Raw genomic sequence first — 23,474 nt, 5'->3', positions numbered from 1 at the left:
ATGCAACCAGGGAAAATGTCTGCCGTCTCATTAATGCCTCGCTGGCCTGGCCGTGGGGCGCGGAAAAACTCTTCCGAGGTCACTCAATTGACAAAGTCGCGTTCTGTCTGCACAACAGAAAAGTCAAACATGAAAAATCGGGGAGTTCCAAACGAGACAAACAGATAACTCACCTGTCCCACGGAGGCTGCAGCCACCGACTTGAACATTTCCATCAAAGTACACCTCTCAATGCTAAATTTCCCTTGTCTTCCTCGTCCACAGCATCATGCGCACGTTGCACCTGTGATCGGGCTATCATATCATAAATGGTAAGTGTAGAATACAACACTCAATACATCAAAGTTTCACAGGCAGTTACATCATGATTTGCAATTGATATTTGGGGAACATATAACGCGACCCCTAGGGTAAAATGGGAATGAGAGGGCACATGTGAGAAAGGCAGCCGGTCCGACTTTCTGTTCTTCAAATTGTAAGTACCGGCTGGTTTCATAGTGGCCAAGTTCTCGATGAGCCTCGACAGTGTCTCATCCAATGTCTCTTAAGACAGTCACATTCTGTTGGCAAGCTATCAGAAAAGTCAGGGACGGATTGGAGACGGACAACAATCGGTAAATATCTGGACAAAGACCGAACTGGTGATGCCCAGCCACTTGTGGTATGTCAGACCCACAATTGCATTGTCTCGAAGCTGATCATCAACTGACTAGAAACTCGCTGTTCGGATTTTCTCGCTTGTACCTATTTCGATGGCTGACGAGCGGACTGGCTCGACGTTCACTTGGGTCAACTCACCACTCCGCAGTCGGCAGCAGGTGAATCACCAACAAGGATTTGGCACCCTGTAAGGAACACCATAACTCTTCTGCCAGCAAGCACCTTGCTGCAAGAGAGGGTCTTGACTGAGGCAGACTGGACCATGTAGGGGTTGTAGGGGCTGGTAGAGTATACAGTAATAGATCTGCTTGTGATTCAACGAAATCTTTACAGAGCGCACCAGAAATTGCGAAATAGTCTGTGCATTGTAGAAGGAGTCGGAGTCAAGGACAAACGTGGCCGAGTCGTGCCTTGTGCTTTTCGAATGTGCGCGATTTAGTAGGTTGGCATGATTGCGTACGGAAGAAAAATTATGGGGTGGATGACTTAGCTCCTTTCGCATACTGGTACATATGCTTCTATCAATCTAACGTCCACAAGTCAGTGAAACCATCAGAAGTCTGTCAAAAGGAAGCGTCACGTGCCACACTTGACGCGTCGGACTACTTGCATTTGCAACTTCCATTGTGCCCTTGATTACGCCACATCAAAAGTCCACTGATCAATGGTTCGTCACGCCACATTGGCCGACCAGATATAAGGCAAGCAGAATCTGCACATGTGGTTATTTCTTAACGTTTTCCACTTTCCCCACTTCACTACCTGTGCGAACGTCACCAAGTACTTGTCATGTCGCCCGGCGACGCACAATGGGGCAACCCAGGGTCATCGTCTACTCCAGCACGCCCAAAGGCACTAGCTCAGGCTACTAGCTCATTGAAATCTACCCCAAACAGCCGCGGGGCTGCTACTATCAGTGAAAACATCGACCTCGTCGGTGTTCAGTGAGCTTATTTCGTGTTGTAGTTCGAGTTGGACCTAATGTTCATTCAGGGTTGGGGACCTCTGGCCATGGATTAAGCGGGACATCGAGCAGGCTAAGACGTGTGAAGCCGATACGATGCTGCAAGTTTTCCTGCAGCGCGCTTCTCTCGATCCCGAGACTGAACAGCCCGCGCTCCTGCCAAGGTGTCTCGAGGCCGTTCTACATGTTTGCAATGGGACCGCACCGCCTAAATCCCCGATGACAATTACTCTCTTCTTGCGTCAAAAAGGCTCTTGAGACATAGTAGGTACTCTTTCGCTAATGGGTGTCATCACCCTTATAACGATTGTCAGTGCATCGTCAGAAGGCGAAAAAGGACTACTACGACCCTTTCATTCGAGCCACCAACATCGCGCTAGCTTGTCTTGATATTATCAAGGTCGACGGAATGCCTGCTGCTTCAGGCCTGGACATTATCTGTCAGCAGCATGCTGACAAGGGTGTGAAGCAAGGCAACCAGAAGCAGGAACCGAAACGAAAGCCCGACGTGGTCATCGTTCCTTTGCAAACCTCACGCGATGCCTTCCCGGGTTGGAACATGGGAGAGCCCGAGCTCATGACCAAGTTTGCAACGATGATGCCGGAAAACAATATCTCTTGGAAAGATGTCCTAGCCTCGATCGAGTTCAAGAGGAAGGCCAAGACAGGGAAAGAGCTTGATCCTCCGCCCGGTTCATACGCAGTGACAAACTATGTCGCTCCCAAACCAGAACATTTGGAAGTGGGCTCGACCACTGCTGCAACTGACGGTTCCGCGACTGCCGCGTCAGGCCCATCGCAGACCCAACCAAAAAGACCTGTGCCCGACCGTCCAGGTAAGTAATTAATTCTAGTTCGAGAGATGAAACTAAATGAATCCAGCCGAGCGCCGTTCGGCCCGTATCGCTGCCAGCAACTCCAGTTCCAAGCGCAAGGCAGAAGAACCTCTGCAATCCTCCAGCAAGCGGGTCAAGGTCAAGGGCACGGACACGGACAAGGATTCCAAGCTCACCTGTGACTGTCCAGACAGGACTCTACGCCGCGGAAATGTTCGCTGCCAACGTTGGAGTCAAGCATGTCCTGAATCTTATTGTCATCGGTCTGTTTTTCTGTCATTCGTCCAACGATCCCACTCTTACCATGGCTTTCGCAGATAACATTGTCTGGGTCTGGTATTACGATCGGCAGGGCACGATTCAATGCTCGGGCATCGACTTCATTGCAGATCTCCCACGATTCATGGTGCTGTTATATGCGCTGCAACGATTCAAGGCTAAGGATTGGGGTCGAAACGAGCACTTCAAAAAAGCCCAGAAGGAAGGTTACCTCAAACTCGACATCGACGGCGTGGATCTTGAGCTGCACACCAGCTCTGAAGAACGAGTAACTCACTACGGACTGAAAGGACGAGCCACCAATGTGTTCCCCGTCACCAGTGAATTTCTCGCCAAGAAGTACGCAAACGACGCAGGGGTCAAGAAAGATGGGATGGTGGCGAAAATCTTCTGGGCAGAGGAGCAAAGAGATAGCGAACCGGAGATCTTAAAAAAGGTTGCCGAGATCGCAGAGAAGGAAGAGGCCGTGAAAGGCCATGTTCCCCAGCTGCTTTGGTCTCACAAGTTCGAGAATCCCACATCCGCAGTCCGGAAGGCACTGGGAGTTCCAGAAGCGGAGAAGGGCAGTCGCGTACTCTACATCCTCGTATTCCGCAAGCTCCTGCCCATCACGGCGCTCGAAGGCGAAGAGCTTTTCAACGTGTGGCGTCAATGCATCTTATGTATGTCGTTCATTTCATCTATGTGGATCTCCATTAATATAATGCACAGGCCACGTCGCTCTCTGGAAGGGAGGAGTCCATCACCGAGACGTCAGCCCTCCCAACATGATGTTTTACAAGACCGACAAGGGCGTCCTGATAGGCGTTTTAAACGACTTTGATCTGTCATCGTTGGCAACTAGGCAGGGTCCTCAGGGCAACGAGCGCACGGGGACCGTGCCGTTCATGGCGCTGGATCTTCTCTCCCCAGAGGGTCAACGAGGCGAAGTCGAACACTTATATCGTCACGATCTGGAGTCGTTCGTCTGGGTTCTCGTCTGGGTTTGCTTGCGTTACAGGCAGGGAGTCCTCTTACCCCCGCAGACTCGCCCTTTCGATGCTTGGGCGACTGCAGGCCCCGCGGCATGCGCCGAGAAGAAGTTATGGTTTCAGAATCATTTCCTGCGCTACCGACCCTCAGATATAGAACCACGTATGTGGACATTGGTTGCAGAATGTGTTCAGGTGCTTAAACTGGACGCCGACCGTCGACAAGCCCTCGAGTTTCAACTCCAAATATCACAGGCAGCCGCCGATGAATCAGAATCAGATATCGATGACAAGCAGACCGACGCCGAGGAATCGGAGTCAGACATGGACGATTTTCTACACAGATTTACCAGTACAAAAAGCTGGATTCGCCTCAGCAAGCGTTTGCCATGATTTGCTTTACTTGTTTACACTCCACCCCATACGGTTTTCTGTGTCTCGATACTTATAACTTTGCGTCAGTGCATACCATACAAGCGGGAATCTGCAACTGGTGTAGAAGAACAATAATATTAATCTAGAGAAGTAGATCCTCGTAGATTATCTTTGTGCAATCCAGTCTTAACAACAATTTCGCAACACAGTTTATCCCGAGTTGCCTGTGGATGTGCTTGAGGCTTCGGACGAGTGTCCCGGCAATTGGCAGAGTTCTGCCAACAACACTAGAAATTTAGCAGCGCCCGGATCCGCCGAGCCGGCTTTGCTGCCGGTGGATACCGGGTGAATAACCCTTCAGACGGTTATCCACGGAACACTACAGCGTACGTGCACAGCTCGGTTCCCTCCAGTTGTACGATTAGGAAGGAACGACTGACTTCCTTCTTATCGATGGTCTGGCTAGGGGAGACTAACAGATTAGCACCGCACACGACTGTCTTCTTTCTATCTGGTCGGCTTAGAGAGGCCAGTTCTGCCGGAACAACCCTTACAACATGAGATATCGACTGTCATATGTGTGTATTAGGTCGGATACTGGAAACTAGGCACAACCGGGAGCATCATCTACGACAGTCCTCAAGACAAGATGTCATCCCATCCGTCATCCTCGCCATCACGATGATGGCTTGGCCGCTTGGGGTATAATACCCATTCCAATCCATCAAAATCGATCCATTGACAGTAACAAGGTACAGTCTTCTAAATCCCAATCATAATTGAAGTAAGAACTTCTTGCTGCTTTGCCAAGCCTGGAGTGTGGCCAGGTTCTGCCACACTCATGACGCGAAGTTCTGCCGCAGATCTGCCAGGTAGATCTGGTTCTGCCCAAACGGTTGGCAGAACTCGGCACTTCTGCCCACAACACTAGAGCCTAAGTACCACAGGTATCCATTCATAATTAAGTCCTAATATCAGATCCCGGACGCTGCCCTTTCACCTGCTGGCCTCTCCTGGCCCCTCAACACTCGGTATCCAACAATTATTCATTTGGGTGACTGTCATACGCGGGAACTTCAGATATATATAAATTGAACATGGTCAAGTCCCAAAATCCTCAAAGACAATCACCTCATTCACAGTCAGTAATCCTGAGACTTAAAAAAAAACAAAGAAAATTTGAACATTGTATCCATTTCACATTTAGCTCTTCCTGGACGTGCTATAGCACCACCGCGTACACCAAACAATCAAAATTTTGATTGCGGGTAGTAGTTTGCTCATCACTGACGCATATACTAGATACCATGAATATTCAGTCCGCCTACCTCGCCGTTGTTGCCGCTGTCGCCGTCGTGAAGGCAGATTATTGTCCAACCTGCCCAGTCACATGCCATGATGATAAGAGTCAATGCGGAGAGGCTCTATACCTGTGTTCCAATCTGACACAGGCTGCTGGATACGCTGCAGTAAGGTACCTGAGGCCTGAGGGGTAGCCATCAAGTTTGTGTAGATGATGTATTCCATCTAGTTACCTAGTGTCATAGGTTCTGATCGACTTCATTCAGTTCAATTCTTACTGTCACTCCGTTTCGAGAATCTTGGATCTCCCACTGAAGTGGAGAGACAGCTTAGCGTGGTCTTGAAGAATCAAGTCTGTGATTCAGACTGTCTATCAATGGCGGGTTCGAAGCCAGTTTGACTATCATTGAAAATGCGGTGCCACTTCATGACGGCAGGGTCCCGCGGAGGAAGAACCCGTGACACATTGTCCACCCAACAAGATCATGTTCCTAAACCTGAGACAAGAAACCATCGACAGCGAAGAGTCGAAGACCGCCTCCTTGGGTCTACGCGCACGGGACACATTCCAAAATCTTTGCGGAGACGGTCGACATTCAGGCGACATCGGTGGCATTAACGGTATATGAATAATCTTACACCCTCACCCTCAAAGCTTACTTCTGACCTTACCACTAGCCTCCGCCAACTTCCGCCTCTTCGTCATCCTGTCCCAGTAAAGTCAGTATCTTTTCACATCCATCAAAGAATATACATACCCCGAATGCTCAATCACGCTCGGCTCCATACCAACGCCAACTTGAACAGCACCTGTGCGCTCCTCCAGAGGCACGTAGTCACGTGTGGACGAACCGACGTAAACTTGACGAGGGCGCCAGATCTTGACTCCCGATGGAGAAAGCATCATCTGAGCGACGATCAGTGATTGGATAAAATGGAAAGAGAAGAATGGTGGCTGTACCTGTCGCCAATGTGCGATCCAGCCCACGACTCTGGGCACGACGAACAAGACTGGGAAGAAATCCATGGGGAAGCCTATCATTCCTGTGTTACAGTTTTTCCATTTTCAGTACAATATTGGCTCTCACCCATCGCACGGTAGATCAGTCCACTGATAAATGGGATTTGTCAGTTGATGTCGATGATTGGATGAAGGGAACATTTACCTCCAGAAATCAACGTTCGGTGCTAACTTCCTTGATACGAAGTACTCATCCTTCAGTGCTGCGTCGTGCAAGAGCCATCGCAGTATCAAGCAATGGATCGCGGCCCGTCCTTAACACCAGGATCAATCCCACAACCACACCACAACTATGGGCACTCACACAGCAAACACCTCATCAGCCACCTGGCGAATGATGAATGACCGCGGATCAGACTACGGATTGCCAACAATCATCAGGACAGGAAACGGTGGTAGGATGAACACGCACGGTCTTGTATACTCTGTGGCCGAATCCACTCAGCACCTTTTGGCGCTTCTTTACTGCCTCTAAAAAGGCAGGAACGTTCTTGGGACTTTTAAAAAAGATGTGAGAAGACGGTGCATATAGTTGCTATAAAAAAACAAACCTGCCGATGGAAACAAGCATCCGAATAACAGCTTCATTCGCACCTCCGTGGAGTGGACCGCTGAGAGTTAAGTTCGTCAGCACCAACGTGAAGGGAAAGTTCACGAATGAATATAACAATGCACCAAGGACAACTCCATCCGGCATGTACGCATGTGTTGAGCTCGACTCATCACCCGTAATGATAGTATCATACTCGGGAGCTAGAGACGGTAGGACGCTGAATAACACTTACTACAGTGATGCACAGCCTGCCGCAACGGCGCTGAACGGATCAGGTAACGACGATCCAGTCTGAAGAACGGTGGTAGAACTCGCGTTCATCTCGTGGTCGGCATGGAGGATAAAGAGGATGTCGAGTGCCTTTGCGAGAACAGGATGTGGCTTGTACGAGTGAGGCTCTGATAGTTGATCTGTGGGTGAGAGATGGTCGAGCTGGTAGAGGAACCTAGCATAGGAAGAATTTGAGATATAATGGTGCAGTGGTTAAAATGGTGACCTACGACTCTGTATAGCTCATTCCTGTCGGGGGCACGACGAAATCACGGCCCTGGCGGATACGGTATGCCATGCTACACGTACCATTACAGTCAAATTAGTTAGCGAACAAGTTGGCAACAGCGAGTACGAGTACGCACGCAGCCAATGTGGTAGCCTTGCCGATCAGCCTGAATATTTGCCTGTCCATATTCTGGAGTGCAACAGCATCGCCCTTGGCAGCTTTGGTGAACAAATCTTGCCCTACGAAAAGTTGAGAGGAAGAGACGATACTTCAGGCCTGCCAACTCACCCTGCAAACTGGGATTTGCTTCCCCATAGTAGCTTCCCAGGTACGCAAATGCACTTGTAAGCATTGACATGGGGTGAGCATCGTACCTAAAAGCGCGGAAGAATCCTTCTGCGTCGGAATGTATCGGCCCATGCAGGAGGATCTCGCTGGTGAAGTGGGACAATTGGGACGTGCCAGGGAGCGCCCCATATATGAGGAGGTAAGAGACCTCAAGGAAACTGGAGCGGGCCGCGAGTTGTTCAATTGGGTAGCCTCTACGAAATTTGTGGATGAGTGGTAATAGTGGCAGGAGGAGAATAAGTACCTGTACCGCAACACCCCATTGTCACCGTCAATATATGTGATACTACTCTCTATCACAGCCGTGTTGAGAAAACCTTTATCAGCGACACGTAAACCACGTTCCGTCTCGTCTTCTGGTCTGTCATTTGGACCAGCAGGAGCACGAATGCCCTTGAAAAACGTTGCAGGAATTGAGTTGTGGGTGATCCTGCATGGCGTCAATAGGTGTCGCACTCTGAGAAAGTAAGGACGTACGGGACGGTGTACTCCTTCCCAGTGCGGTTGTCTACAACTCTGAGAGACTCGTCTCGCTTGAGCTCAGATGCAGGAAATTGTTTGCCCATGTCAAGAGTAGCAAGGAGGAGGATAAGTGGTTAGATGGATGAACCGGTACAAGAATCAATTTGACCGGACGCGAGCAAGGTCCCGATTTCAGTTACCTACGTGTTGGTGGCAGGTCGCTAGTTTTACCGGATCAATCATCTAGAAGAGGCGCCCGTCGGCCTAAACGATTTCACAAGCTTTGCAAGTTGTACCGAAGGTCACGGTCCAATTGTCAACATGTCAAGATATCTAACGTGAGCGGCCCGAATCGGAAACTTGGACGTTTCACATCAGAAGCGCAAAGCTAGCTTGGTGCACACCATCATGATCGCCTCGACTTACTAACATATTAGAAAGGCCTTCTAGGAAGTATATGATGTTATTGGCACTGGAAGAATATGTCAGATGAGTTTCACTCGCACACACTGTGGTGCAGTTTAAATCTCTTGGGACGTACACCGCTTCAGGTTTGACTCCTATCTCACATTTCTATTTTGCCTTCGTTCATCATGTCAACGAGGACTTACCCCGCGTTCTGCTCCCTCAATCAGCCTGAACTGGAATTGCTGTCAATGTCGGTGCCTCTGGATCAGGCCATAAATATATATCCTTCTCTTGACGAAGTACCTTGGCACGACAACCTGACGGCCACTTTCCTTTTTGAACAATTTCTTACTGCGGCAGCGCCGTATCATAGTATCGCATCTTTACCGGCTGGAGATTTATCGTCCGTAATTCAGCAGACCATCTCTCCTGGGGAATCGTCCACTCGGACTCGCGAGTTGACTGGGCCAGTGCGATTAAAACGTACTCGGACTCGCGTCGTCCATGCCTGCGATTACTGCCGCCACCAGAAAAAGAAGGTAAGGAGTTAGTATTATCATCATCTTCGTACCCTCTCTGACAGCAGAGTACAGTGTTCCGGGGAGAAGCCAATGTGTTTGAGCTGCCTAAAGTTGGGAAGGGTATGCGCCTGGACACCCATAAAAACCACGAAATACCGCCCCTCTCGGAAGCGCAACGCAGCCAAGTTATATCAAATACCATCTCGTACGTGCGAGCTAGACCCCATGACGGATCCTAGGCAGTCATACATTGCTGCCCCAAACCAACGTATCCCATCAGGCTTACGGCTATGCAAGATGCAGCTACTTTAGTATCTTCTGTGCGGAACACTCAAGCAGCAAACATACCTCCAGTAGAGTTTCCGGTGCAGATAGTCACCAGTCAGACCCGAACTGTTGACTTCGACTTGGGTTTGTCTCACAGTCGGGTGTGGAGCCCACCCCCTCCCCCTTGTCCTCCATATTTTTACAACACTCCGTCTTGCGCACATCCTCTCCGCACGCGCCAACGACTGCGCGATGAATACCTTTGCCACCAGGCTGTTGCGACCGGCTAATGAGACCTCGCAAGAAAGTATTCCTGTCGCATCCGGTCCCTTTAACCCACCATCATGTTCTTTTTCCCTGACTTTGGATTGTGATATGGACGCTATTGTTATCAACTACACGGACGCTTTAGCGATGGACTATGATATAGACGCTGTTACTATTAACTACACGGACGCTTCAGCGAAGGACTACGCTATGAACGTTTCAGCTGTAGACTACGGCGCGCATGAACAGCGGACTATCTAGCTTGCATCTGACATCTACCGATAATTTGACAAATGTTCTTGCAGTAGGAATTTCTAAGGGATGCCCCAAACCTAACGGAGTTTGAAACCTACATACAACTTGCGTGCAACTTGCGTTTGAATTTTCTCGAAACTGGCCAGTGCACGACGATGGCGGTTGCGATTGGGTTCTTGCCGTTTCTAATAGAGCTTGATATGTCATATTTTAGTCCTCCTTTCCCCCGGGGACCTTTCTCGCTGCGCAACAGTCTGCACTTTCCCGTGGTTCCATGTTTGCTCCGATTCTAACTTCTGGCATCTTTGTGGCGCTCTGCTTCACTTGCCTTACTGTCAAAATAGACGATAATGGATAATGGTCTCGCTGCCAGAACAAGTATCGCACAGGTATCGGACATGGCTCGATACGAAAACGATGCTACATGAGGCTCCGATCAGCTCGATCTTGTCCTCTTACAAGCCCGTGACTCGGCGATCGTGTCTTCCACCAGTATCGAGATATGATAGGAGCTGCAGATCTGGACGACCCCACTGAAGAGCGACAGCTTAGATAATGGTCAACAATATTGAAGCGCAGGATATGTCTGATAACTCTTTGGCAACATAAAAGGTCACAACTGTTCCTCTTCCTCTTGATGTCTTCATGGGTCCGAGTCAACCTCCATCTATACAGGGGAAACGACCCGAATATTAGCCGCGTGAGAGGGAAACTATAGGTTGACCACGTGAAACCATCGCCGTATTCCAAGCCGCAAAAAGCGAACACCTACCCACGTTAAAGTAAGCCGATCTTGGTCCAAGACAAACCTGTCAAAGCAATCCATCGCAAACGGCTCCAGGCAGACGGCAGCAATGTAAGGATGATCCGGGATCATGTCTTCACCGAGGCACGACTGAGCTTGCCGACCAGGCTTGCGAATGACAAGGTCTGATGTGGTGGGGTCACGGATGGCTTTCGAACGAGCGATGAATCGCTCATTGAAGTCCCAGATGTGCACGTAGAAGTAGTCCGAGTCAGAGAGCGCTCCCATTCTTTCTCCAGGTTCAGGGGTGCTATTTCGAGGGCAGAGCATAGGCCATTTTGCTACCGAAAACGCTGATTCGATGGCTTGGGTGATGCGGAAAACAACACGTATACTTGGGTCCCCAGTCCGACCACGGAATATCTACAGAAGTCGCTGATTGTATGGCCTTTTCTGAGAAGATGACCATATCGATGACTACGATCACGGGCCATGAGTTGGTGAGAACTTCTAAAACCATAATTTGTGACTCCAGAGAGGGCACGTAGCTGGGCATCAGGTCTGGGCGAGCTGCGACACCATGAAACAATGGAGTAGCATAAATAACATGGATTCCGGGGTTCATGTTCGGAAGGAGATACGCGAATTGGCGCTGAGGTTCGCCATCAGGTCCTTGCAATGTGTACACAGTCATACGACCTTCCGAGCCGACGGTAACCATCGTCCGTTCATCAACCAGATGGAACGTTACTTGTAATCCGCCTCGTTCACATAAAGGATGCTGCTTATCCTGAGCGGCAGATTGTTAAATAATAGAGTGGACTTACTCTCTTTAGATGTCCTTTCCTCCAGTCTATCACTAGCATGGACATGGTGGACGCTCCCTCCGGTGAGTGGTACTCGGAGAAGTAATAGAGGGCAACTACACGATCCCCGCAGATTGCGGGCGTGCCCGCAAGATAAACGAAGGCACCAGGTTTATCGAATCCGCAAGTAGTGTTTGCAGTCCAAGGAAGCGCACGTAGAGTCCGGATGTGGAAGCTGGGATGAAGCCAATCGAAAGTCCACTGAAAACTACGTGGCAGAATTGCCCAGAATGGACCACATTCAAGAAACGATGCGATGAGAATGTAACTACAAGATCCTGCAGTGGGTCGACGATAACTGACATCAGCGGCAACCCGCTCGAGGACAGACGAGTCCTGGGCCACGTATGGGAGTGTGCAGTGACTGTCTTGCAGTCCCGAATGTAGAGGTCGCCCCTTTGCTGGTACATCCACCAAATCCCACATTTCACGGACAATGAAGAAGCTGAAGTATTCTCCCATCCGAATGCCACAGCCACTGTGTCTTGGAAAACAGTGTTGACATAAAAATCAGACCGCCACAAGGATGTCAATTTCTTGAGTGAGTTCATCTTCTTGGGAACGCTGATCGAGTCCAGGGTACTAGGGGTCTCCGCGAAGCCCTGAGCGTAGAGTTCAAGCTTCAATTGAACGTCGACAGAAGTCTGGGCTGCATCCCGGATGGTTTTGCAGGTCTAGCGTGATCAGAAGTTAGTCTCGAGGAAACACAGAAGCGAAGGAAAGAGCAAACCATTACACAACGAGAGAGGTCCCTGGGGGTAAGGAGTAGTAGAATATGACATATCAACTCTATAGGAAGCGACTAAGAACACAACCGACATGGTTATGCTTTCAATATTCAAATAATAAGTCTTCAAAGTGAGTTAGGTGACTGTCGCACTCTTGTGCCGGGTTGTTGTCGACTGACGATGGACCAGCCAGAGCACTATTTATGCCTAGGTGCTCTGAACGGGAATGAGAACATAAGCTCAGATTGAGATGTTGCAAGCTGCTGCTGGACCCCTGGCACTCTTCAGGTCCCCGAGGTCGCTAAGCCATCGACTCAACCCTCTCTGAGGCTGAACCTGGAACCCTCGCACTACAAGAATGATGCAAGTACTGGTCTACCAGTGGGTGGGTAGTAATAATAGCCAGTGGCTGTGCAAGGTCCATAGGCCAAGTGGCCTTCTCGCTGGATTAACCTGTAAACAAACCATGGTTGCCTCATAAAATACAATATGCACGTGGTATCGTCTGCTTTCACTGTACGTCTCCTGATCCAGACCACTCTTTACTCGCTCGCAGTCAGCTTCTTCTCTCGTGAAAGCCAACCTAGTGTCATAACCTCAGTCTCAGCAGGGAAACGGCGTAAACTGAGAAAACATCTCACCTCTCATTTTCTGATCATGAGCCTTTTGCCGTTCACGATCCATCGATTTCTGACGCGCAAGCTCTGCATCAGCCATGGGTGCCTCTGCATGATGGACCAATCAGTAGCACGTATTCATCAGTCAGCAAAACGTTCGGAAAGGGAACTCAAGACACGACCCACCATTAGGAGCGACCTTCTTAATCTCATTGAGAGCTGTTTCCGCTTTCTCGAAAAATCCAAGCTCTCCAAGAGCCTTTGCTTTTCGGAAAAGCGCTTTAGAATTAGCAGGGTTTTTGCTAAGAGCCTGCAAAACTGAGCGAGCGAAATTAGTTTCAGAGTGTGACAAACCTTGTCGGCAGTGTCCACCGCCCGCTTCCAGTTCTCTTGTTTGATATGGCAGGCAGACATATTTGCGTATACTTTCTCCAGCATTAAATCTGCCTGTCGAACAAAGATCTCCTATCACCTTCTATCGATCCACGGATCTCGGATTCGTACCTCAGTCAGCACGTCCTTTGCGCCAGCAGCTTGGTCTACTGCTGACGTCGACGACGATGGGGCAGCCATTCCAAGTGATTTAAGGGCGTTTCTGCAGGATTAAGGTTCGAAAAACACGAACTTGAGCTAACATAATGCGACCGCACTTATCGATACCGTGAAGATACAGAAGTGTCTTCAAGTAGCAGCTACGTCAGAGGTCGTCTGTAAAACATAGAAGCTCTTGGTCATGTCCTCACCTCATGGTACGATCGCAATGCTACACGGGATAAAATGATCACTGAGGTTGACAGTGCCAAGGACGCCCACTTACCACTCTTGACATCGCCTGCCTTAAACGCAGCATCACCAGTATCTTTCTTCGAGCGCGCGGTAGCCACCTTCGACTCTACGGTGGACAATTCCGCTCGCGTAGGTATCTTGACATTTGCATCGCGAAGACTATCCTGTACGACACCAGGTGATGATACCGACTCGATGGTCTCCGTAGTTGAGATAGATCTGACAGGATCTGACATCGTATGAACAAATTAGTGGTAGGATAGAGAAGTTTAAGAGTAGTGCTATTAAGACTTTGAGAATTTGAGAAATCAATGAGCAATGGTTATAACTTGGCGGCCGCGTGTGGCACTTTTTAGCAATTCTTGTCCGCGGTCATTCATTTGAATTCGTAAATTCAAAAATTCAAAAAATTCATTCTCGCATCATAGACCGGCCATAGCCTCGCAGATCGACTATCATTCACGATGCCGTATAGGCAAATCAGCGGAAACATGAAAGAGCTTTGGAGCTGTTTGACGAAGGTTGGACAGTAGAGGAGGTGGCGGACATCCTACATGTTAGCGGAAAGAGCATTGGGCGCTGGGCTGACTGGATGGATGATACAGGTTCAGTTGACCATCCAACTTGTCATAGAGGACGTCTTCGATTTCTCACCACCGAGATCCGAGAACAGCTGTGCCAGCTTATCACCAAATCACCCACCCGTTTCCTCGAGTACCTTGATGTCATCCATGGTGTCTTCATTTTGAAACGGCACTTCACGACAACCTTCACGACCTTGGACTTATATAAAAGATGGTGCAACGCAATTCTGCCGAGAGATGAAGATGCTCGGAGTCGATGGCGCGAGGATATCGCGGCTAATTTCACTGCCGAGCAAATTATCGCAGTCGATGAGTGCTTCCTCGTCTTCAAGCTCTCGTCACCAAGCTCGCCTGGCTCGTCGTCAAGCTCTCCTTGCTCATCACAATCTGACAGCTCGATAGCACTAGCATCGTCGGTCGTGCCTCTGATGTACTCGGTGCTATGACATTTTTCGTAGTCTGCGTCAATTTCATCAGCAGCCCACATCACAGCAGGGTTTTAGATATTTGTGAGGGATTGTATGTTGAAATGATTGTTTTAGAGCTCCTGATCAATGGTTCGCCACGCCACATTGGCTGACCAGATACAAAGCAAGCACAATCTTTACATGTGGTTGTTTTTTTTTTTAACCTTTTCCACTTTCCCAAGTACTTGTCATGTCGCCTGGTGACGCACAACCGGGCAAGCCAGGCTCATCGTCTATTCCGGCACGCCCAAAGGCACCAGCTCAGGCTACTAGCTCATTAAAATCCACCCCAAATGGCCGAGGGGCTGCTACTATCAGTGAAAACATCGACCTCGTTGGTGTTCAGTGAGCTTCTTTCCTGTGGTATTTGAATTACACCTAATGTTCATGCAGAGTTGGACAAATCTGGTCATAGATTCAGCGGAGCAGGTTAAGACGTGCAAAGTGGATGTGATGCTGCAGGTTCTCCTGCAGCGCGCTTCTGTCGATCAGACTGAACAGCCCGCCCTCCTGTGAAGCTATTTAAGGCCATTCTACAGGTTTGAAATGGGACTGCAACACCCGCTGGTAGGACCCCGATGGTCAATTGCATCCTTCTTGCATCAAGGACGTTCTTGACACATAGTAAGTGCTTTTTTGCTGATTGGGTGTCGTTACGTTGATAACGATTGCAAGTGTGCTGTAATATGGAGGTCGACGGAATGCCTGCTGCTTCAGGCCTGAACATTATCTGTCATCAGCATTATACTCACAAAGGATATGAAGCAACCTCACTAGAACCAGGAAGCGAAACGGAAGCCCGACGTTGTCATCCTTCCTTTCCAAAGCTCGTGCGATACCTTTCCAGAATGGGACATGAAAGATCCGGAGCACACGATGACCGCTGCAACGATGGTGTCGGAAGAGAAAGTCCCTTGGAAAGATGTACTAGCTTCGATCGAGTTCAAGAGGATGGCCAAGACTAAGACAGGGCTTCGTCCGCTGCCCCCTTCATATGCAGTGACAGACTATGTCGCTACTTATCCAGAACATTGGGCAGTGGTCTCGGGGACAGCTGCAACTGACGGCCCCCGACTGCAGCGTCAGGCCCATCGCAGACCCGACTGTCCAGGTAAGTAACTAATTCTAGTTCCAGAGATGAAACTAGATCAATCCAACTGAGCGCCGTTTGACCCGTCTCGCTGCCCATCAGCAGCTCCAGTTCTAAGCGCAAAGCAGAGAATCATTTGCAATCCTCCAGCAAGCGAGTTAAGGTCAAGGTCAAGGACCCTAAGTTAGATGTGACTGTCCAGACAGGACTCTACGCCGCCGAAATGTTCGCAGCCAATGTTGCAGTCAAGCATGTTCTCGAGATTATTGTCGTCGGTCTGTTGTTCTCCCCTTTGTCTAACGGTTCCACTCTTACTATGGCTTTCGTAGATAGTTTTATTTGGGTCTGGTATTACGATCGGTAGGGCACAATTCAATGCTCGGGCATCGACTTCATTGCAGATCTCCCACGATCCATGGTGCTGTTATATGTATTGCAACGATTCGAGCTTAAGGATTGGGGTCGAAACGAGCACTTCAAAAAGCTGAGAAGGAAGGTTACCTTAAACTCAACATTTACGGCATGGATCTTAAGCTGCACACCAGCTCCGAGGAGGGAGTAACTCACTACGGACTGAAAGGACGAGTCACCAACGTGTTCCCTATCACTAGTGAATTTCTCGCCAGGAAGTACGCGAACGACCCAGACGTCAAGAAAGATGGGCTGGTGGCCAAAATCTTCTGGGCAGAGCAGGACAGAACTAGCGAGCCGGAGATCTTAAAAAAAAAAGGTTGACGAGATCGCAGAGAAGAGGCCGTGAAAGGCCATGTTCCCCAGCTGCTTTGGGCTCACAAGTTCGAGAATCCCACATCCGCAGTCCTGAAGGCACTGGGAGTTCCAGAAGCGGAGAAGGACAGTCACATGCTCTACATCTTCGTATCACGCAAACTCCTACCCATCACGGCGCTCGAAGGCGAAGAGCTTTTCAACGTGTGGCGTCAATGCATCTTATGTATGTGGTTCCTTTCATTCATGTGGATCTCCATTAACATAATGCGCAGGTCACATCGATCTCTGGAAGGGAGGAGTCCGTCACCGAGACGTCAGCCCTCCCAACATGATGTTTCACAAGACCGATAAGGGCGTCCTGATAGGTGTCTTAAACGACTTTAATCTGTCATCGTTGGCAACTAGGCTGGATCCTCATGGCAACGAGCGTACGGGCACCGTGCCGTTCATCGCGCCCGACCTTCTTTCCCTGAGGGTCGACGAGGCGAAGTCGAACACTTACATCGTCAGGATGTCGAGTTTTTCATCTGGGTTCTTGTCTGGGTTTGCTTACGTTACAGGAAGGGAGTTCTCCTACCACCGGAGACTCGCCCTTTGGATGCATGGGCGACTACAGGCCCCGCGGGATGTGGCGAGAAGAAGTTATGGTTTCTGAATCATCTTTTGGATTTCAAACCGTCGGGAATGGGCCCACGTATATGGAGTCTCCTTGTGGATTGTTTGGCGGTGCTGAAAGCAGATGCCGACCGTTGGTACTTTCTCAGTATTGCACAGGAATCAAAGCCGGAGCGACAGACGACGAGGAATCAGCCTCAGATGTCGATGACGAGCAGACGAACGCCGAAGTATCAGAATCGGATATCGATGATTTTCTGCACAAATTTACAAGTCTCAAAAGCTGGATTCGCCTCGGCAAGCGTTTACCGTGATTTTCTTTACTTGTTTAGACTGCACCACATGCAACCTGCCTTGTTTCGATACTCATAACTTTGCGTCAGTCTATACCATACAAGCGGGAATCTGCAACCGGTATAGAAGGACCGTAATGTAGAGAGGTAGATCATTGTAGATTATGTAGTCCAATGGTTCTTAATTTCGCAACACGGTTCATCCCGAGTTGCTTGAGGCTGACGAGTGGTATGGGAATGGACACGCATCAACGCAAACTTTGCACGCGTTTTGGTATTCACATTTGCGCGATCATCAACATTTCGAATAAGCAGATTTATTCCATGATCACACGACCTTCAGCCTTATGCGCCTCCATCATGCCTGACCATTCCCGCTCCTGTGGTACTGGTTCTAAACAGAGATTTCAGAACACTCGTTTATTATACCACCCGAGTCCTGACTACCGAAGGGGAACAAGAGGGGAACGGAAGATGAACATGGGTGGATTGCTACTGCCTCTCAGCTCGTTACACAACGGCGCTTGTAGTGTAAATGTGTGATGGCGCCTATCATTACAGGATGCGATATTGGTAAATTAGTCGTAGCCTACGGCTTAATCACACAGGCGGCTACCCTTGTGTTATCCAGACTCTAAAAGGAGCCAAAATATGACTTATCGTGCAAGCACAAATCCGCAAAGCTAGACTTGATAAACTTGAATGAATGACTTGGATTCTACCCATTCGGGTATCGAGTTCGAACACCAGGGGACTTGGCTGGTTGCGAGACCTTCATGATTTCAGGTTGTCATTTGGTGTGAGTGTGGCCAGTTAGCTAGTGCCAGTAGTGATGCAACAAGATAGGTATGAGACCTATTCCCCCTTTAAATCTACTTCGGAACACCAAATAACTATATAAATACCACGGCGAAACATGGAAAAAAACACCCGCTCCGGACGACTGTTAATCACATAAAGCATCTCCCGTGCTACACACTGCTGCTAGTCGACACATGCACGTGCTCCTGGAAAGCAATTGAAGTCATGGCGGTTGCTGCATCCGAGTCGTCCACGAGCTTAGCGTTAAACTCTCTAACGCCAAGGATCAAGCGTGGCCCCAGGACAAACATCTGCACGAGAAAGACAATTTGAGAAAGACCATAATAAATCTGACTTCCCAGGGTAAATGTGTTCTATAGAAAAGATGAACCATGTTCGCATGCAGAACTCAGTGACACGTCAGCATACCGCAAGTGTTGGAGACAAATTGCCGAAGTTGAGGCAAGAACTAGCAAGAAAGCTAGGACGTGCGGAACTTCAGCGGAAAAAGAGAATCGCATTGACATTTTGAGCTCACCTCGCAAAGTAAACCACGTGAGATTTCATTAACACTGTGAAACAGTCCCCAATAATCCATCCTGCCGAATGTCCTCGTAGTTCACGGAAGTGTTTTACAGCAATCCAACCTGCGAGACACAGTGCGAGGACCTCCCATATAGTGGTGAATGTCCAAGATATGGAAGTCATAAGGTTGCTATCTCCCCTAACGTTAATAAGGCACTGATAGGTACCGGAGAGAATGACCTCCTCTGGAATTGGTCAATGAGCCTCATGCAAGTCTTTCATTCATAGCTACCGCTTACCCGCCGTAATGTTCCACAGTTGTATTGCGACGACGACTCCATCAACGATGCTGGTGGCCAGCAAGGTGACAACGATAAGTATCAGCACCTTTCTGGATTGCTGATACATAGCATGTAACCGAGCGATCATTATGACTTGCGTGATGTTTTAGTCATGTCGATATCACTGAGGAACTGCAGCTGTGTAGCTCACCGCCCAGCAGTGCGTTCACGACAACAGTCGTGCAATTTATTGTGACGTACATCTTCTGGCCTGATAATTTAGTGATCAGCATCGGAGGATCGCACACTCCACACACACTTACAGCTGTGGCAGTCATTACATGGAACCAACAAGCTGGTCAATAATATCACTCACCTCTACATGGGAGCTGAGTCGGTCGACGGGAGTAGTGGAAATCAGGGCAGAAAACTCACCATGTCTGTCCCCGAGATCGTCGGAACGGTCACTGTATGTTGCCAGTCAGAAGAAAGAAATACGGTGAACGTGAGGAGACCTACGCAGCACGATGATGCTGATCACGAGAAGTGGTTGATTAGCACAACGTCAATTGCTTAGCCTTCTGAACATACACAGCATATATTATTCCAAGGTAGCGCACCTAGAAAATTCTCAAGTTAGTACAACCTGTCAACCACACTTGTGATATACATACACTGAGGTACAGGGCAGTCATCAGGGACCAGCGTTGCCTCTGTTACGAATTAATGTTGTTCTTCTGACCATGATGGTACTCTACTCACCCAGATCAGTTCAATCTATACAATCATTCTTAGCGAGATGGCTGCTCAAGTAATGACATCAACCCACCTCTTGTCCGGATGACAGGGCTGGAAATTCTATCAGGATATCAGCAGTTCTTTAATGCTACCTTACTCACCCCAATCGTATATTACACCAACAGCAGCGACAACTGCGAAACCGCAACCAAGGTTAGATCGAGATAATCATCATCCTGGTGGCTCTCCACAAACCTGTAAAGTAGCTGCCAATACGACTCGCATTGATTATCGGCCAAAAACTGGGATCATCTGAGACCACGGTCATACTGTTAGAGGATGTAAAGTTGGTAGGCAGATAATGATGGAGTTCGTGCTACATATACGTAGCGCTTTCAATGTATCCGATGATGTAGGGATGAGAGTAACCACTGTTCCTGGCTTCAATGAATGATTGGAGTACGTATTTTTGCATGCAGTCGAATAGAAAGGAAAAACCTGCTTATCTCGCCATAGGTCGCAGGGAAGCTGCACAGCAGTCGCGCGGGCCGAATACTCGAACACCGCAAACCATCAAAAAATCGCTGGTGATTTCATCAACTTGCACTTCGATACCGTCAGTTGGGTTCCGAATCAGTAAAATCATGTAATTCACTGATCTCACACAGGCTCGCGATACGACCATCAAAAAGCATGCCATCTCTTGATTCTTGAATGATTCTCGATGAGCTCCATCCGCCTCGCCGGCCCAGACCAGGGGAGTACAACCGCTCCTAGGCATGAAGCCACAAAGGTCAGTTGTGAAAAATAGTTGGCGGATCAAAACAAAGAAAGGCTGAGCACTCAATGCATCAACCCTCACAGGCTCAGCCAAGATACGTCATGATCATGATCACTGATTGACATCTGACAAATATACGATGTTATCATTAGATCAAGACGGAAATGAGAGGGCACATGGGATAAAAGACGACTCGGACCACTGCGTGCAGCGGCCAGCCGACCAGGAACCGCGACTTTTGTTCTTCAAATTGTAAGTGCTCATTTCTTAAAATGATGATGGCCATGTTCTCGACGAGCCTCGACAATGTCTCATCCAAGGGGTCTCTCAATAAAATCTGTTGGCAAGGCATCAGAAAATCAGAGATGAACAGGTAATTCACATTTCACCTCTCTCATCCGGGTTTCGATAAGGTGCACACCCCTCAACGATTAATCCAACACGTCGATTCCTTCACAAGTTCAATCACCTCATGCGCGCCTCCTCGGACTCTGTCTCGGACTCATCGGGCTATAATGACACGGCTCCCATTCACGAGCGAGTCAAGTTTAAGCTGATGATGCGAACCGGTAGAAGTGGGCCCTCTGGCTGCTGAGAATCTGTTGAATCGAAATTGTAATCCCATATGCAGGCTGATGCAATTGTTTAAAACGCTTGCCCTGTATCTGTCCCAGATATGTACCAGCCAGTCTCCAGCAAGTACATTTCATTGTATTATTTTCTACTATCAATAATGTACATCCTTGTTCAACGTTCTTCCCATAGACATACAGATGCATATATGTTTTGTATACATGTTAATGATGATGTCAAGGATATCAGGCAGACACATCTGCACTTCAACGCTGACCGTCTATAATAACATGTCAGAAAAGACCAACGAGCGAAAGGTCCAAATAGGTACTCACAAGCCTTGGTCTCAAACTTGCCAATACCAACAATGATGTTTTGAGGCTCCTGGGGCTTGCCAGAGAGGTAGTTTTCGATGATGCTCTTGGTGCCGTTTGCGTAACGAGCCTGAGCATCGAGAGTGGTACCAGAGTAGTGGGGTACCATGCCGTTACCACCGCCAAGGACGTTCTTAGCCGTGCGCAAGACGTGGTCTTTGGGTGCGGGCTGGACGTTCCAAACATCACCGGCGTAACCTGTTGTAATGTTAACTCGGTATAAAGATATCAGGTAGTGAGGTCACGAACCGTTCAGGTGACCACTTGCAAGAGCAGCAGCTACGGCATCCTTGTCGCAGATAGCACCACGAGCGGTGTTGACGAGCCATGCACCCTTCTTGAAGTGCTTGAGAAGGTCAGCGTTGACAAGACCAATTGTACCCTCATGCAGAGGGCAGTTGACAGTGACAACATCGCACTGCGAGACGAACTCCTTGAGGTCCTCGACGCGACGAGCATTGATGGCCTTAGCAGCCGCTGTAATTGCATGAGTCAAGCTGGAGATGACCGAGTATAGAGTGGTACGAACCTTCAGGCAGGGGAGCGTAGTCGTAGTAGATGAGCTCCTTGCAGTCGAAGGGCATCAAACGCTGGAGGACGCGGTAACCGATACGACCAGCACCAATAGTGCCAACGACTTTGCCCTCGAGATCGAAAGCGTTGCGAGCAATATCAGAGACCATCCAGTCTCCGCGCTCGATCATCTAAAGATGGCAAGAAATCAACAGAGGGAAGCACGCGCCAGGAGGTTGTCATACCTCGTGTGCTGGAACAAAGTTCCTGACGAGCAGGAGGATAGACATCACAACATGCTCAGCGACGGAAACGACATTGGAGCCTGAGACCTCCAGGACCTGAATACCACGTTTGACAGCGGCGTTGAGATCAATGTGGTCAGAGCCGACACCAGCGGTGACACAGAGCTTGAGATTCTTGGCCTGTCAAGTATGAAACCGTTGAGCATCAACGACTCAATCTAGAAATGATCAATATACCTTCTGGACCAATTCTGCAGTGAGGTACCCGGGGTGGAATGGGGTCGTGATCAAGATCTCAGCCTAAGATAGAAAATAAGTACCCGGGGATATATACGCAGATACAGTAGTAGGGCTGTACTGGAGCTTGGACATACATCAACGATGTGCTTCTGGAAGTCGCTGTCAGGGCCTTCCTTGGAGTCGGATACCTGCACAAATGGATGGATTGAGCAACTAAACAAGCATGATAATCAAGAGGAACACGACACATACGATGAACTCATGGCCTTGGGACTCAAGCCACTTGCGAATACCGAGCTGTGAAAGTTAAAAGTAAGTATGTTGTAGATAATAATCTATCATTCGAGACAAGACGAACCTGGTTCTCCACAGTACCGAGGAGACGGGGCTCGCTCTTAGCAGCCTCACCGCCCTTGTAAAGGATAGCGATAATCTAGAAGCGCGTCAGATCTTGTAATTGATGACAGGGGGTGCATCATCACCTTCATGACTGAGTTTCTGTGGACTGAAGAAAGTTATGTGGTTGGTTGTGAAAGGGTGAGTGGAGAATGGGTCGTTTCGTTGTCGAAAGTCCAGGATCTTTATAGGGGGACGCCCTGGGCGTAAGCGCTCCTGCATCTCGGTTGACAATATGTGGGCCTACCGCTCTCTGTGCACATCATGGCTTTCCGGTTTTTGCCTCAGGAAAGGGATGCAAGCGATACCGCCGTCCATTTGACAGATTCCATCCATTCCGGATCACGTGCTACGCATCCGATCTCATCCATTTATGCCTGAGCTGTAATTAGCGCGTCGATAACTGGTCGGCGAGCGAATGAACGAGCAGATATATCTGATGGTGTTGCTCGCAGCTACGAAATTAACTTGATCCGAACAGTGACTGCAGCAAATTTTC

At 49.0% G+C, this 23,474-nt stretch overlaps 11 protein-coding genes across 11 annotated transcripts; 5 read left to right on the top strand and 6 right to left on the bottom strand.

Moving 5' to 3' along the window:
* Positions 1 to 15: 15 nt before the first annotated feature.
* On the top strand, positions 16 to 1,148 carry EDB91DRAFT_1335706 (uncharacterized protein; the record flags this gene model as incomplete). Its single annotated transcript, XM_041325506.1, has 4 exons — positions 16 to 78; positions 265 to 311; positions 499 to 661; positions 714 to 1,148. 4 exons carry the CDS (start codon positions 16 to 18, stop codon positions 849 to 851), a joined length of 411 nt encoding a protein of 136 aa, XP_041178835.1. The 3' UTR covers positions 852 to 1,148.
* A 1,024-nt stretch (positions 1,149 to 2,172) lies between these two features.
* Positions 2,173 to 4,103, top strand: EDB91DRAFT_1221026 (uncharacterized protein; the record flags this gene model as incomplete). The annotated part of the gene is made up of 4 exons (XM_041320904.1): positions 2,173 to 2,460; positions 2,507 to 2,723; positions 2,778 to 3,401; positions 3,451 to 4,103. Exons 1-4 carry the CDS (start codon positions 2,338 to 2,340, stop codon positions 4,101 to 4,103), a joined length of 1,617 nt encoding a protein of 538 aa, XP_041178834.1. The 5' UTR covers positions 2,173 to 2,337.
* Positions 4,104 to 5,957: 1,854 nt separating this feature from the next.
* Positions 5,958 to 8,502, bottom strand: EDB91DRAFT_1124713 (citrate synthase-like protein). Its single transcript, XM_041318369.1, has 13 exons — positions 8,286 to 8,502; positions 8,053 to 8,238; positions 7,749 to 8,002; positions 7,597 to 7,699; positions 7,462 to 7,530; positions 7,194 to 7,406; positions 6,960 to 7,019; positions 6,821 to 6,905; positions 6,715 to 6,765; positions 6,554 to 6,603; positions 6,349 to 6,498; positions 6,146 to 6,294; positions 5,958 to 6,094 (listed from the first exon to the last, which is right to left on the bottom strand). The coding sequence occupies exons 1-11, from the start codon at positions 8,372 to 8,374 to the stop codon at positions 6,426 to 6,428; spliced, it is 1,233 nt and encodes a 410-aa protein (XP_041178832.1). The 5' UTR covers positions 8,375 to 8,502; the 3' UTR covers positions 5,958 to 6,094; positions 6,146 to 6,294; positions 6,349 to 6,425.
* Positions 6,037 to 6,414, bottom strand: EDB91DRAFT_1247026 (uncharacterized protein; the record flags this gene model as incomplete). The annotated part of the gene is made up of 3 exons (XM_041322754.1): positions 6,037 to 6,094; positions 6,146 to 6,294; positions 6,349 to 6,414. 3 exons carry the CDS (start codon positions 6,412 to 6,414, stop codon positions 6,037 to 6,039), a joined length of 273 nt encoding a protein of 90 aa, XP_041178833.1.
* A 175-nt stretch (positions 8,503 to 8,677) lies between the features above and the next one.
* EDB91DRAFT_1124710 (uncharacterized protein) lies at positions 8,678 to 10,024 on the top strand. Its single transcript, XM_041318368.1, has 4 exons — positions 8,678 to 8,727; positions 8,750 to 9,217; positions 9,272 to 9,441; positions 9,480 to 10,024. The coding sequence occupies exons 2-4, from the start codon at positions 8,864 to 8,866 to the stop codon at positions 9,754 to 9,756; spliced, it is 801 nt and encodes a 266-aa protein (XP_041178831.1). The 5' UTR covers positions 8,678 to 8,727; positions 8,750 to 8,863; the 3' UTR covers positions 9,757 to 10,024.
* A 760-nt stretch (positions 10,025 to 10,784) lies between these two features.
* On the bottom strand, positions 10,785 to 12,245 carry EDB91DRAFT_212124 (uncharacterized protein). The gene is made up of 2 exons (XM_041326466.1): positions 11,561 to 12,245; positions 10,785 to 11,514 (listed from the first exon to the last, which is right to left on the bottom strand). The coding sequence occupies exons 1-2, from the start codon at positions 12,059 to 12,061 to the stop codon at positions 11,044 to 11,046; spliced, it is 972 nt and encodes a 323-aa protein (XP_041178830.1). The 5' UTR covers positions 12,062 to 12,245; the 3' UTR covers positions 10,785 to 11,043.
* Positions 12,246 to 12,599: 354 nt separating this feature from the next.
* EDB91DRAFT_1124701 (uncharacterized protein) lies at positions 12,600 to 14,074 on the bottom strand. Its single transcript, XM_041318367.1, has 8 exons — positions 13,762 to 14,074; positions 13,688 to 13,707; positions 13,595 to 13,623; positions 13,449 to 13,539; positions 13,299 to 13,391; positions 13,131 to 13,254; positions 12,969 to 13,052; positions 12,600 to 12,910 (listed from the first exon to the last, which is right to left on the bottom strand). The coding sequence occupies exons 1-8, from the start codon at positions 13,964 to 13,966 to the stop codon at positions 12,870 to 12,872; spliced, it is 687 nt and encodes a 228-aa protein (XP_041178829.1). The 5' UTR covers positions 13,967 to 14,074; the 3' UTR covers positions 12,600 to 12,869.
* A 27-nt stretch (positions 14,075 to 14,101) lies between these two features.
* EDB91DRAFT_212068 (uncharacterized protein) lies at positions 14,102 to 15,246 on the top strand. Its single transcript, XM_041326465.1, has 3 exons — positions 14,102 to 14,905; positions 14,964 to 15,126; positions 15,175 to 15,246. The coding sequence occupies exon 1, from the start codon at positions 14,323 to 14,325 to the stop codon at positions 14,758 to 14,760; it is 438 nt and encodes a 145-aa protein (XP_041178828.1). The 5' UTR covers positions 14,102 to 14,322; the 3' UTR covers positions 14,761 to 14,905; positions 14,964 to 15,126; positions 15,175 to 15,246.
* A 382-nt stretch (positions 15,247 to 15,628) lies between these two features.
* EDB91DRAFT_1335703 (uncharacterized protein) lies at positions 15,629 to 17,715 on the top strand. Its single transcript, XM_041325505.1, has 6 exons — positions 15,629 to 15,892; positions 16,000 to 16,146; positions 16,326 to 16,601; positions 16,689 to 16,823; positions 16,873 to 17,105; positions 17,161 to 17,715. Exons 1-6 carry the CDS (start codon positions 15,637 to 15,639, stop codon positions 17,527 to 17,529), a joined length of 1,416 nt encoding a protein of 471 aa, XP_041178827.1. The 5' UTR covers positions 15,629 to 15,636; the 3' UTR covers positions 17,530 to 17,715.
* A 764-nt stretch (positions 17,716 to 18,479) lies between these two features.
* EDB91DRAFT_1080935 (uncharacterized protein) lies at positions 18,480 to 20,181 on the bottom strand (the record flags this gene model as incomplete). The annotated part of the gene is made up of 13 exons (XM_041315312.1): positions 18,480 to 18,683; positions 18,739 to 18,805; positions 18,848 to 19,079; positions 19,134 to 19,268; positions 19,327 to 19,381; positions 19,439 to 19,470; positions 19,551 to 19,582; positions 19,707 to 19,735; positions 19,790 to 19,828; positions 19,878 to 19,892; positions 19,945 to 19,973; positions 20,015 to 20,047; positions 20,109 to 20,181. The coding sequence occupies 13 exons, from the start codon at positions 20,179 to 20,181 to the stop codon at positions 18,480 to 18,482; spliced, it is 975 nt and encodes a 324-aa protein (XP_041178826.1).
* Positions 20,182 to 21,473: 1,292 nt separating this feature from the next.
* On the bottom strand, positions 21,474 to 23,067 carry EDB91DRAFT_1080934 (uncharacterized protein; the record flags this gene model as incomplete). The annotated part of the gene is made up of 10 exons (XM_041315311.1): positions 21,474 to 21,487; positions 21,543 to 21,779; positions 21,831 to 22,058; positions 22,111 to 22,285; positions 22,340 to 22,519; positions 22,577 to 22,639; positions 22,714 to 22,767; positions 22,832 to 22,876; positions 22,938 to 23,012; positions 23,062 to 23,067. 10 exons carry the CDS (start codon positions 23,065 to 23,067, stop codon positions 21,474 to 21,476), a joined length of 1,077 nt encoding a protein of 358 aa, XP_041178825.1.
* Positions 23,068 to 23,474: the final 407 nt, after the last annotated feature.

The sequence above is a fragment of the Suillus paluster genome (genome assembly GCF_016628075.1).
Source record: "Suillus paluster strain FC165 chromosome Unknown EDB91scaffold_17, whole genome shotgun sequence".
Lineage (NCBI taxonomy): Eukaryota > Fungi > Basidiomycota > Agaricomycetes > Boletales > Suillaceae > Suillus > Suillus paluster.
Note: the sequence above shows the minus strand (reverse complement) of the source record. Positions and strands in the feature narration are given on the sequence as shown.